General features: G+C 48.7%; 1 protein-coding gene across 2 annotated transcripts in view; it reads right to left on the bottom strand.

The window, feature by feature from the left end:
* Positions 1 to 9,750, bottom strand: part of RTN1 (reticulon 1) — a 117,573-nt gene extending 107,823 nt beyond the window's left edge. Inside the window, exon 1 of one of the 2 annotated variants that reach the window (XM_069018519.1) lies at positions 9,430 to 9,750. In XM_069018519.1, the coding sequence (XP_068874620.1) occupies positions 9,430 to 9,619 (190 nt within the window). In that variant the 5' untranslated portion in view covers positions 9,620 to 9,750. Of the gene's footprint in view, positions 1 to 839; positions 903 to 9,429 lie in introns of those variants that run through there. The other variant, XM_069018520.1, reaches the window with a different exon arrangement.
* Positions 9,751 to 14,067: the final 4,317 nt, after the last annotated feature.

Genomic DNA, 14,067 nt, shown 5'->3' with positions numbered 1-14,067 from the left:
AGTCCTGTATGCAACGTACCCTCATTAAACAATGATGGAACTTTTTACTTAAAAAATAGATACTGCCTAAAACATCAAGGATCTACAAAAATCCTCTCTTGCCAGCAACAAAGATGCCACTTACCAGCCAATTTGCTATAAGGATTTCTTAGCTAAAGTGATAAATGGAGCTACTGCCCAGAGGTTCCAAACCACTTTTATTTTATTTTAATTTATTTTTTCCTGTAAATAACGTGTTCAGAGGAGGTGGCTCCTCTGGGATTTTAACTCTCACACATCATCTTGGAGTGTCACCTTTGGGCCCAACACCTGTCCTACAAACTAATTGTGCTCTGAGAATCACAGGTTAGAAACAGAGACTTTCAGGAAAACCAGGAAATTCTGAGGAATCAAGTCTACATTCCACTCCAGCAATAAGTTGCTAGAGCAGTAGAGAAATCAGCAACTACATAAATGCTGCATTATGTCTTTTTTTAAAGAACTGCAAAAGCTGCAAAACAGAGAAATCAGCCTCAGCTTTAGGTTAGCCCTACGTCAAAGGCAACCATCTCAATTAAAATTTAGTGCCCAGCAATATTGCAGTTTAGAGCATTTGCTCAGTGATGTTTACCAAAGCTATAAATCTCTGTAATAAAAGGGGAAAAATACCAAAAAAGCCCAACCCAGCAAACTGACAAACATGCTACATCCTTAGATAGAGATGAGCACTAAACAGAAGATGAAAAAACTGCAATACACATTTTTGTAACTTTTATAAGGAGCAGAAGAAGACGCCTCCCATTTTACTAAAATCAGTCTGCAAATAACAAATGACTGCTGCTCGTATCACACAGCTACACCTGCACGGAGCAGCTCAGCTTCCAGTTCAGCTGAAGTGCACATTTCATTTCCAGCGTGTTGCATCGTGCTTCAGTGCTGAAGTCAACAGGGAAGAAAATACCATGAAATGCAAAACATCTCCTATGCACATGAGCAGCAAGTGCACCTCGTTTGCCTCTGCATTAAGGACACCAAGGGAAAGAGCCAATTAAGACTGATTGGAATTCAGACCCCTCCGTGCTCCAGTAGCCAGCGGAGAGCTGGTAACTGTGAAACCTCATTCCCTCTCCCACAAAGCACATGCTGCTCCACAGATCAGAGCAGAGATAGGACACTGTTCCCCAGCTCTGCTGGCTTCAGATTTTCACCTCCCACCCCGGCCGTGGCCTCGGTGTCTCACACTGGGAGAGGGATGCATCTGACCTGGATACGGTGAACACTTGAATGGTGGTGGCAGATTTAGAGCAACCTTTAGGCTGTGCTCAGGATCCAGCCCTTTGGCCTGCCCATGAGCTTGGCATTAAAACAATTTCCAAGCAGAGCTGCTCTGCTGGTTACATGTGCACCAAGACCTGTGTGGGGTGAGAGAGTCCCCACCTCCCTGACATGAAAAATTATGTTGGGAGGGGGCCCTACTTAGGGGGTGGATTAGGCCTGTGAATGGCAGAACTCTCTTGCAGATCACAATCCCTAAATGCAGTCTGTCCCTCCAGCAGCTCTTTCACAGGTGCCCCTGAGTGTTTTTGGGAGCTGTGTGGAGGGGCCCAGGCTCAGCAGGAGATTATCAGTACAAACTCTGATGGCTCAGACTGTCTGCAGCCCTTCTCTGCACAGCTGTGCTGCAGAGCCTGCCCAGGGTGAGGATTTTTGTTTGATCATGCAGCCAGTGACTAATGCAGTGCAGGGAAAGCTGGGGATGTCATTTGGATCTGTAACTTCTGCACTTGTGGCTTTGAAATGTCCATGGGTGGTCCGATGGGGTGAGGGATGGCACCCAGGGCTGTGTTTGGGATACAAAACACTGGCCAGACTTGGTGTTTCCTCCTTCTCAGCCACAGGGCTCACCCAGGGGCACCCACATGTGCACCCAAGGTATGGACTGATAATTTGGACAGAAAAAAACCCTCAGAGACAAGAGAAGCACAAGATCCCGAGGCACTGGGAGCAGGAAAGTTTCCAGCCTGACCAGGCTGCCCCATGCATTTGCTTTTTACTGGCCACAGTTATTAAGTCCCTTCGATGTCTTTAAAGCTACCAGCAATAAATCAGCTGCAGTTAATAAATTCAGCACTGCTGAAAAAAAAGACGTAACTCATGTCCTGAATGGCACAGAAAAGCCTCGAACTGACATAACTGTGCAGGTCTGCAGAGTCACCCCAGTGCAGAAAGCACCTCCCCTGCTCCATCATTTCCTGCGCCCAAGCAAACACCCCACTGCAGCACTGCACCCAGGATGGGAGCCACTGCTGTGTGAAGGAGATGTTGGGAATGCTGCAGCTGTTCATGGCAATTGTGTTGAAATCATCTCTGAAGAACCAGCTACCTTTTCTCATACAAGATCTCATGATAGCAGGAGGCTGTATCAAGGGCAGGCGACTCATAACAGCAGTGAAAGAAATATGCAAATAACTCTTTTATTGGCTGCTATTTAAATAAAGATGGGAAAGCCCGCTCTTTAGGAATATTAAAGTACAAAGCCAATGCTTATGAGGTAACACCTCAATATTTGAAAGAGACAGGCTTATGAAGGATGTAGTAATTTCTAACAATTTTTATTCTCACCTAGATGCACACGATAGATTAAAATAAACAACAGCAACTTTATTATGGTTTTCATTCTAAGTTTTCGATCTCTTTAAAGGTTAATTTTCACAGCGCTGTAATGATATGGGGAAGTGCTAGTGCTTCCATTTTATATGCAAGTGTCCTGAAGCAGTGTGGTCTAATGAGTAATAAAGCCAATTTATCCATGATGTATCTTCTACTTAATTTATCCCTAAATTCAACAAAACATGCTCACCTTTATGCATATGCTTAAGACCATCTTAATTTTAATAGCAGTTAAGAATGTACTTATGTTCCATAAAATTAGAATCTTAAATACTTCATTGAAACAAGGAGGACTGAAATAGGTGATTTTCACGTCTTGCCTTGCAGGTGAGTGCCAAGAATTTATTCTCGCTCTTGAAGGTACAAGGTTTCTTGGAGGAATAGACTGACCATAAATCAGAAGTGTCTTAACAAACAAGAACACTAAATGTGACATTTACTCCTGAGTGCTGAATCATGCCAACTCTACAGCTTTTCCTAAATTAGAAAACTAATTACAAGTAATGCTTCACTACTCGAAACATGGTTTGCTTATGTGAAGGCCAACTTCTCTTTTGAAAAGAACAAACAACAAACAACCCAAGAAAAACATGAACCCCCAGATATTTGGAGGCAGTCCTGATTTAGAAGTAAGAGAATAGAACATGAAGAACAGACATAAGGACATAAATGCTACACGAAAAATGGAAAAGCTCCGTGCGTACTTGGCCCATTTTAGAGGTACCAACTACTGAGGAGGGAGAGTGAGGGAAATTCCTAAGAAGTCACCATTTAAAAATTTAGCTCCATTCCCTGCTGATGATGTGGACCTACAGCACAACTCCTTGGTTGCTTCAGGGACTTTAAGCTAAAACACTTGTGTACAAAATAATTAGGTCTTGGGGCCAGATCAGGTCTCAGGACTGAAAGCGGAGCCTAACTCTAGTCCTGAGCATCCTGGGCAAATACAGGCCATGCAGTTGGGTCAGGATCCCTTCATGGGACAGTCTGTGAGGACATGATAAACAGACCTGTGGCATCTGCTTAAACATTTCTGGGAGGATTGAAACAGGCATTTTTGGGGGTCACTGTCCCCAGACACAATGATACCTGCACAATACAGGTTTTTTTGTAAAAATAAAGCATAAGACATGTCATCAAGTGGTATTTCCAGAGCTGAAGAAAAAAGGAGGCAGATGTGCCTCGTGGGACCCTTGCACCAGTGAGAGATAAGGAACCACCCAGCCCAGGGGAGATTCACAGCCCAGAAAATACTGCAACTCACAAAACCCAGCACTTGCAGTAACTGGGACATCCAAAGCCTCTCCCCTCCTCGTCATTCTCCTCCTCCCCAAACTCTCCCTCTCGGTTCCTTGCCTATAAATAAAACATTTCATTACTGAGTGATGAAGATTAAAATAAGGCAGGTGAGTCACCCTCCCTGGTACTACTTTGCTCTTTCATCTGCCTCATCCTCTTCCTCAACTCAATTGCAGCCCTGAAGGCTGAAGAAAATTTATCAGTGTGGCAGTCAAAGTGGACAGAACTACCTGCATCCCTGTGAGGAACAGGGCAAAACCAGCTGCATTTTGATCTGCATGGAGTTGAGAACTACACTTCTGCTGCACAGAATTGCACAGATTTTAAACCAGGAGTTTTTATGCACCTCTAAGAGCACCCCAAATGCAGAGCATTGCTGGAGAAACCCAACAGGAGCCATTGCTCCTACTTTACACAAATGAGAATGAAGGATGGTATTTCAACAGGATTTTTTTTTTTTTTTTGATGGCTAACTGTGTACTTAGGCTACTTTGTCAAGCTTCATGAGGATTACAAGAACAGAAAGATCCAAGAAGAAATCCGCTTTGTTCTCTCTCTCTGCAAAATCTGCTTGCACTAACAAAACACCAGGGAATGGGGAGAACCTCCACAAATGATCCCAGTCCCCTTCACTCACAGCAGTAGATCAGAAGTTTTGTTTTGAGTGGCTAATCCAGAGAGCAGAGAAAAACTAAATTCAGTTCTCTAAATCAGAAAGGACTAAAATGTTGATAGTAGAATTGGCATGAATATATACTCTTCCAAAGTGAGACTAAATCTGGCCTCAGGTGGTTCAATCTGAGCAGGATTGCCTGGCAGTTCAGGACATATTTCCAAACACCTGCTGAGGCTCCCATGTGTCGTGCTTAGGTCAGTGAATCCACCATATCACGATTTTCTACAGCAATTTGAAAAATCAGGGTTTGGATCTTGGTCTTTCCAGTGCAGTGGCTGTGAGCAGCACATTGCCATGGATGCCTGGGGAGAGAGAGATCTTCCTAGAGCAAGACCTGGGAAGGGGGGGAAAGGCCACAAATAGCCAGTTGTTGTGGGGAACCTGGTGCATTTGTCCATGATCTGGCATCCCAAAAAGTGTCAGTGCCAAACCCAAGCAGCGCAGTTATTCATATTTATGCCTACTTCTCTCCACCCAGGTGAGCCACGGTGCTCTCAACCTGCCTGAAAACCGTAAGAAATCTCTTTCAGGCTGAGGTGCAAAGCTGCCAGTAACTCACCCTCCCCAGTAACTGGAGAGAAACCATAAACTGAAATTCACTGGTGCAGCTTTATCAATACCAATTCAGGTTTATGGCAGGAGCACCTCACTGCAGTCCCTTGCAGGCAGAGGGTTGGGTTGGTGGGTTATCTCATGGTGGGAACACATGGGTGCACTGCACATATCTTCAAAGTCAACCTCTACAAATCATGTGAATTAGAAAAGGTTTTAAAAAATGTCTTTCCTTAAAGCACTGACATTAGAGACTGTCCTCATCATGAAGCAGTGGGAGCCAACACCCCTCACGGTCTTGTGTGTTCTATCTGTGCCTATCAGAGCATGAAACACTCCTGGGATTTGGTCTCCCACTGCTCCTCAGCAGGCAGAGGCTGTTCCTCAACTCATCTGCCTCATCTGAGCAGCTTTGAGTCCCTCCTTCCCTCACTGGCACACACCAAATGGGTGCTGTTGTTCATAAGCACAGGATTTCCACACCACTGAGGCAATCCAGGGGATCCCAACCAACCCCTGGATGCTGTTCCAGAAGGGTTCCCACAGGCCACATTCACCCTCCCATTGTATCCCTGTAGATACGTCCCAGTTACTGATGCCATTCCCTGTGGCACTGACCTCCTCTCCTTTGGGCAGCTGGACCCCACATGTGACCTGTCTTTGGAGGCAGCTGGAAACAGGCCAGGGTTGCCAGGGATGCCCTGACTGCTGTGCCCTGTCTGAAGGCTTAGAGTGAGTACGAGCTGGCAGCTCTCTCAATCTCAGCTGCGTGGATGTGGGGGCATAACACCACTGCCTACACCACCCTACAGATCCACCCATGCACCAGGCTGCATGAAATTTCCCTGATCCTCACATAGGAATCACCATTTGTGTGAGTTCCTGACCTTTTCCTGCTATTTTTCCCTGAAGAACACACCCAGCATGGAGGTACAGCCCATTCTTACATTTTGCCATTTCTGTGGAGGAAACCATATGTATTTATCCTGGGGAATGCCTGGTAGCCTGTGTAATATTTTTGGAAATAATTCCTGTCAAGGGATTTTAATCACTGTTGATGCATAAAAATAAAATAACAGAATCTGTGACCAGATGGTGTGTTGGGTGACACAGGGCTCTCTTCGCCAACATGTAACTGCTCACCAGCCCTTCAGGACCTCTTCGCTCACCAGTCCTTGCAAGAGCTGCCTGCAAGGTCCTCTCATCCTGAACCAAATTCATTTTTGGGAAGGAGGAAAACTCTGCATTTGAGGAAGAGAGACATTTTCAGCAAAATTCAGGGGCCAAGTATAAAAGCAAGAGAAACAGCTTTGTCCCTGCCCAGAAGCTACTGGAGTTTATCTTCACTGGAGCCCTGCAGGAGGAAAGGCTGATGGGGGATCTGCAGCTCCCTGTTGCCCTGACTGTGCTTGAGAAATCTCAGAGCTTTCCACTCCTCGTGGGAATTTTTTTCTGCAGTCTCAAATCACTGCTGATTTTGGTTGATCCGAAGAATGGGGAGTGAAATCCATTGCTTTTCATCATTCAAAAACCACTCACCAGGTTTTGACACAAAGCCAGCTTGGCTCAAAGCCGGGCCCACGGCCAGCTCAAAAATATTCCTGAACCTTTCAACAATCCCTGGCTGGTTTTCAAACTTAAAACAAAAGCCAAGATGAGGGAAAGTTTGCAAATTTTTGGTTGTATAAGAAAATATCTGCACAACCTGTGATAAATTCCTGCCATTTGTTTTCAGTTATTTTCATGCTGGGAGAACCTCCCAGACTCCAAACCCTGCTCTTGCCTCGGAGAGCATAACCACGGTTTTCACAAAAAAGATGACCAGTCTGACAGGTGTGGAGGAAGATACAGGATGTGCTGGGAAGCTACCTGAAAATTATTCTGTCCAGTTCACTCTTGTTTGGATGGATTGCTCCTTGTCTAAAGTGTCCCCAGATGGCCCATTGTGTCAGGAATGTTTGAGTTTACAGCAGACTATGGCAGTGTTGTAAAAAAGCTGGAGCAGGAGAAATAAAAGAGTTTTCAGAAAAACTTGACAGTTTCAGATATTCAACAATATGACAGTCTTCTTATTCAGAAACTTACGAATACTTAGTCACACAGAGAGAACAAGGAAATTATTTACTTCCCCCGGTGAAGGGGGCGGGAGTCGTGGCTCTCGAGGTAGTGTGGAACAGAAATACAGCTGCTGCAGCCACAAACAGAGGGAGACTGCGTGCGCAGGGCTGCACTGCTTGGGATGCTGCTCTGTCTGCCATGGTCGGCCAGACATGCACACAGCCACACAACGCTTCTTTATTGAACAGGGAAAACAAAATGGGAAATGTCTAAAGCACATTACTACTCTTATGGTACTGCTGGTTTGACAGCCTGACAGTCCACAGCCAGCAAACACCAGAAAAAGGTCTGTATTACTCACTTTGCCTCCACCTTGTCACAGTTTGACACATGCAGACAAACACATCTAAAACTCCCTTGCAGATGATTCCAAAAGCTGAGAATTTTCTTTGCGCCTCTTTTTCTTTCTTTCTTCTTCCCTTTTTTCCTTTTTCTTTTTCTTTTCCTTCTGTCTGTCTGTCTATTCTGCATTCTCTAAGTGCAAATCTACAGATCATGTCAAGCCTGAAGAAGCCTTCATTAAATGTAAGCAGCTTCACAGTGATTCCATTTAATGGTGATTTACACCGTTTAAGAGACCACCCCTCTTTGTTCTGTATGCTAAGATTCAGCATGGCCATGTTTTTATCCATCAGTGAACAAAAAAAAGCTCACAAGACTCTTTCCCCCCCTTCTTTGTGTCATTATATGGTTGAAGCAGCCCTACCTGGAGACCCCAATCATGCCCCTCTTTGCACAACTCAAGCAGCCTGACATTCCCAGCCATCTGCCTCTGCCTCCAGTAGAAAGTCACGTTTCACAACCCAACACTCAGCTCAGCGAATGAGCAGCACATCAGCAGATTAGGTGCCTGCCCAGAGCTACAAAACAGCAAAACATTTCCCACATCAGCCGAGGGGCGTTAGATCCCATTTTACCCCTGAACTCGGTCACGTCAAGCAGACAGACAGGCACCAGGGAGACATCCATGTTGGGAGCACACACGGGCACCGACGCACTCTCAGACCCTGTGAAACCACACGTGTGCCTATGAGCAGAACAGCACACATAGCCACACAGACTGTGCTGTTCCTGGCCAGCTACTCTTTGTGCTGATTGACTGGACGGGATTAGAAGGGACTCAGCCCAAAAACGCAGTTCCTAATGCTCCTGCAGCTATTGCATAACAGAGATCGATTCCTGTCCCGAGCCCTGGCCCTCAACTTACTCAAGACAAGTTTAAGGCTTCAGGCTATGTAATGGAAAGATCTACTTCCCGGTGAGATGGGATGCATCAGCTCCCCCAGGGCTGGGGTTTCTGGCTGTCTGGGTTCTCTGACAGGCAGAAGTGGGAAAGAAAGTAGGGATGTGTCACCAAGAAGGAAAGAGAGTAATTTTTCCCCAAACATTTCTACCAGGAGCTATGGGAAGCTGAAGCCTTCTGGGGTTCATTAACAGATATACACCTGCTACTAATGCACCTACTAAAGAAAGCAGCCCTAAACCAAGGGAAGTTGAACACATCTCAAAAAGAAACTGAAAATCAATGAACCTACATAGCCTAAACTAAATGCACCTGAAGTCGAACACACCTCAATGTTCAAAAGGCAGAAAACACAGCAAGCAAGAAGTCCACAAATAAATGAACAAGTCCCAAAAGCATGCACGAAATGTACAAACACTTCAGAATAGGCACTCCAGTAAAATCTGCATGTTGAAATAACATAAGGGGCCGTGCAGGAATTCCAGGTGCACGGCAAATAGCTAAAGTAACTCCGTTGAGATCTGTCGCTCCAGATGTGAACAGGTGTTTGACAAATGAGGACAGATACACAACAAGTCAGATGAAATCAAATGCCCTCCAACATTTGCCTGAAATCTGGGTGTCTTATGCCTAACAAACTGCAAAGAGCTTTAGGGAACTTGGCTGGCTCCTGCGTCCCCCCTCCCCCACATCAGCAAAAAATAACTATTTGCAAAGGCCGCAATTCCTCGTTATTTTCTGTTTCCCTACGTGCAGTCACTAACTCGTTAGCGATGTTTCCAAGCAGCCAGGCTGGGAGAAAAACAGAAGGCGGCTCAGGAACGAGACAACCGGGAGATGTTCCTGCCAGGGCCCCTTTGTTGAGCATCCCTGGGTACCCCTCGCCTTTTACCTGGGGATGCAGTCGCCATGGTAACGGGCGGGTGTTCCCTGGAGGAGCCGAAACCCAGCTGTTCCCGCTGCTGAGCCCCATCTCCATCCCGCAGCGGAGCCCCAGTCGCGTACTGGTCCGCCCCGTCCGCAGCCCAGTGCACCCCAGTGCCCGCCAGCAGCAGGTCCTGGGGGTCCGGCGGGGCTGACATGCTGCCTGCAAGGCGGCCGCTGATCTCCGGCTCTCGGGATGCAGCGGGGGCCACCGGAAGGGCTGCGGGGGCCGCCGGGCTGGCTGGTGCTGCGGCCGCGCTGGGGTCTGGCCGGCTGCAGGGACCGCGAGTCGCCGCCGCCGCTGCCGTATCTCCACTAGCGCTTATTACGCAGGTGAAAATGGCTTGTTAGTTGGAGCCTTCCAGCCCTTGCGTCACCCTGTGGCTGGCATATCACAGGGCAGGAATCTGCCAGCCGGGCTGCCGCTCTCCCCCGTTTAACTGCTTCAGCAGGGTAGGCATCGGCTTGTGTGGGTTAAGGGAAGAAATGCCCCCTTGCAGGCAGGCACACGCCTCCCTCTCCCCTCCCGCAGCCCCCCTCCTCCGCATCCCTGCGCTCCAGAGCATCCCGCAGGCGCCGCAGCCGGGCACGGCAACGCGCCCGCCGGGAGAGCCGCCGGCTCCTCCCGCACGGCCGGGCTCGGCCGAGAGGGCAGACAGCTCTCGGCAAGCCCACCCTAAAATCGCCCTGTTCCTCCCCCTCTCCGCCGGACCCTAACCCGGCGAGAGAAGCCGCTCTCTGCCCCTGGGTTTGTTTACCCAGTTGGCTCCTCTCTGCAGCCGCGCTGGAGACATGATCTCAGCTTATTGCATCTAAATGACACTTGTCAAAATAAACTCACAGCAGGTGTCTGTGTGCCGGGTTTTTTTTTTCTTTCCTTTTTTTTTTGTGCCATTATATTTGCTTGCTTACTGCCTCACAAAAATCGTGTGTGTACTGAGGCAATGAGAAATGTCAGGGATTTTTGCTGTCAGTGAGAGCAGCAGCAGTGTGAGATACAGCAAAGGTGAAAGCACAGGGCAGGATCTGTGCTTTCACAGAATCTGTGCCACTTATGAGGTGAACTAGGAACAAGTTTCCTTGCTGTCCTTTTACAGATGAGGAAAGGGACTCAGGTAAAGGGTATGGGATCACTCCTGCATTGCACAGAGTTCTGGCAGTTACAGGTCAAGGAAACAAATTCCCTGCCTTGTAGAAGGACCTCTCTCTTGTCATGTGGCAGGTCAAGCTACAAAGCGGAGAGTAATTGCTCCAGACAGACGATTTCATTCTCACCTGGCTCTTTGGCTGTTGCAGCAGTGCATCTCCAGCTGTGATCTGTGTGTCACAGCATCCCTAGGCAGGCTTCAGACCCTCTCCAGCTACAGCAAGCTTGTGCTTGGGCTTGAAAACTAAACATGTTCCCACTTTTTCCAAGCAAGGGGGGAGGAAATCCAGAGTAAGCCCACAATACAAGATGAAAAGCCTCAAAAGTAGCCTTGAGGCTACTGTCCATTTGTGTTATCTTCCCCGGGGAATTGCCACCCTTATCGTCTCTCTGTCCTGCTGCTGCCTGAGAATCATAGAATGGTTTGGGATGAATCTAGGAGACAATCTAGTTCTAACACACTGCTATGGACAGGGACACTTTCCACTAGGCCAGGTTGCTCCAAGCCCCATCCAAGCTGGCCTGGAACCCTGCCAGGGATGGGGCAGCCACAGCTTCTGTGGGCAGCGTGGGCCAGGGACTCAGCAGCCTCACAGTCAAGAAGATGCCCAGGCTAACTGGATTTTCTTTATTTCAAGATGGGACATGTTTGCTGCAGATCAGTAGCAATGATTTTAGCCATGGAGTTTTTAATGCCAAATCCCATACCTCAGGCTCATCTCATGAGCCAAGGAGATTAATTTTCCAAATTCATGGCTCCCACTTTGACATATACAATGACATATACAATGTCTGATTATGATTCCAGCAAGATTCTGATGACTTCAATATTACTATTAATGATGTTAATAATATGCAGTGGGTTTTTAAAAATATGTCTTCCCATAGATCTTAATGTGCATCCTTGTTCGGATTCCCCAGTTTTCTTTTGTGTCCACCACTCTCTGGGATGCCCCAAGAGTCTCTTTGTGTGAGTGTGCAGTGGACTGAAGCACTCAGGAGAAGGCCTGTAAGAGCACTGAGCCCCTGGCAGCTCTGCTGTGTGAGCAATGGGCCATCACAAAGGTCTTGTGATAATGCAACATCATCAGAATGAGTGCACACACCCGCTAGGAATGATTCATTTCCACAGACCAAAGGGGTTATCGTGGTCTGAGGGCTGCTGCTGTGAACACAGGCACTGTTACTACAGCAAAAGACTGAGAAGAAAGAGTGTGTGCTCTGCTTATTGAATAGAAATGGGGACAAGGAGTCAGCAGTGTGCAGAGGTGGCCAGGAAGGCCAGTGGCATGCTGGCCTCTATCAAAAATAGTGAGGCAGCAGGACCAAGGAAATGATTGTCCTGTGCTGGGCCCTGAAGAGGCTGCATCTCAAACCCTGAATTGAGTTTTGGGCCCCTTATATCAAGGAAGACCTTGAGGGGCTGGAGTGTGAGCAGAGAAGGGAAGGAAGCTGGGGAAGAGCCTGGAGAAGCAGTCTGATGAGGAGCAGCTGAGGGAGCTGGAGGGGCTGACATTGGAGAAGACCAGGATCCGACAGGAACCTTCTCACTCTCTGCAACTGCCTGACAGGAGGGTGGAGCTCGTGCAGGTCAGGCTCTGCTCCCAGGGAACAAGGGACAGGACAAGAGGAAATGGCCTCAAGTTGTGCCAGGAGTGGTTTAGATTGGGTATTGGGGAAAAATTTCCTGCTTTTCATGGCTGGGAGAAGCTGCCGTGCAGTGCTGACGGCCTCTTCTCTGCACACTCCTCGTCCTTGCTCGTCTCAGGGATCTATGAACACAGGTGAGGGTTTCTTTCTGCTCTTGCCTGAGCTGAGACCAAACAGCCTTGGGGTGCCCAGTGCTGTTAGCAGGAGAGCTGGTGAAGGTCACGCCAAGCCACGCAGCCTTCCCCTCCAAGGCTCCAGAGACACAAGGGCAGAAAGCTGCAGCCTAAGCTGTCTTGCATTAGCACCTTGTGGAGCTTGTCTGTCCTCTGGCATCCCACAGGGCAGGCAGCGGACATCTGAGCTGCTTTCTTAGGGAATTCAGGGTTTGCCCAAACTGGGGCCTTGCTGAAGGCAAAGGCTAAGGAAGGGCTCTCACTTGTGCTGCCAGTGCCATTGGAAGGCCCCAGAGCAAGAGGGCATTTCCTGGGTGCAGGGATCCCATCTTCCCAGTCTGGCCTTGCAGCTTAGCAAAACCCACACGGACATGCGGGCACATTCCAGCACTGACTTGCACTCCAAACCTTTCCATTTTCTACAAGGAAAATTCTGATTTTTTCCTTCTGCTTGGAAGGGCGTGGCTTCCCTTGGTTGATGTATTTGGCAGAAAGGTTCTCCTCCACATGGAAACGCTTCCTGGCAGCCTGAAACTCTCCTGCCCAGCGACAACCCCTTTGGTCCCACTGGATCACGGGAGCGCCATTGCAAAAGCATCACCTTCCTCTCTTCTGCGAGGAGCTGCTTTCACAGCCCAAGCTCCTGACACAGTGCAGGTGGTCCCTGAAGGGAGGTTGTAGCTAGGTGGGGGTCATTCTATTAGCCCAGGGAACAAGCAATGCGAGCAGAGGAAATGACCTCAAGTTGCACCACGGGAGCTTTAGATTGGATCTCTAGGAAATATTCCTTCAATAAAGAGGGTCTCAAGCTTGCAAACAGGCTGCCCAGGGAAATGGCTGAGTCAGCACCTGAGAAAGGTTTAAACATTGTGTGGATGTGGCATTTGGGGAGCTGGCTGATTGGTGGAGTAGGCAGCGTTAAGTTTGCAGTTGGACTGTGCGATCTTCAGGGTCTTTTTCAACCTTGACAACTCAGAGATTTAAGTGTGGCTGAACCAGTGTGGAGTCAAGGCTTAGACTCAATGATCCTCGAGGGTGCCTTCCAACATGGGTATCTATGAGACTGGCAATGGAGGGCAGCTGATAAGAAAGACAAAGGAAAGACCAAGGGAAGTTCTTAGAAAAAGATTCACTCAAAAGCAGCCTTAAGCAGTTCACCAGGGCCACTCTGAGTGGCTGAGCTGGGCTGGGCACAAAGGGTGGGGCTGGCCTGGCTGTGATGTGCTGTGGCTCCTGTGACATCACGGGCGATGTGTCACAATGGGGGCAGCTATCAAAGGCCCCAGCAGGTAACGCTGGCCCTGTATTGCTTGGGCAAGCGGTGAGTGCACACGTGGCGGGGAGGCTGGGCTGGGGACAAGGGCTGGGGCAGAAACGCTGCACCCGGGGGAGGGTTCTCCACCTGCACAGGGCAGGGACAGCCCCTCACGGGAGAGCCTTGGGCAGGCACGGTGCTGCTGCTGCTGCTGCCGCTGCTGCTGCTGGGGCAGCGGGACAGGCCTTGCTGCCTGCCAGCTGTCTGGGGCCCTGTCCTTCCTGGCCCCAGGCCCCTGTCATTCCCGTCCCGTCTGCCCCCACTGCCAGCTGCCTCCCTCCCCGCCCCACTCAAGGCCTTCTCTCCATCCTCCTGCAGACC

This window comes from Aphelocoma coerulescens, chromosome 5 (assembly GCF_041296385.1).
Source record: "Aphelocoma coerulescens isolate FSJ_1873_10779 chromosome 5, UR_Acoe_1.0, whole genome shotgun sequence".
NCBI lineage: Eukaryota > Metazoa > Chordata > Aves > Passeriformes > Corvidae > Aphelocoma > Aphelocoma coerulescens.
The sequence above is the reverse complement of the archived record's forward strand: the minus strand, read 5'-3'. Positions and strand labels throughout refer to the sequence as shown.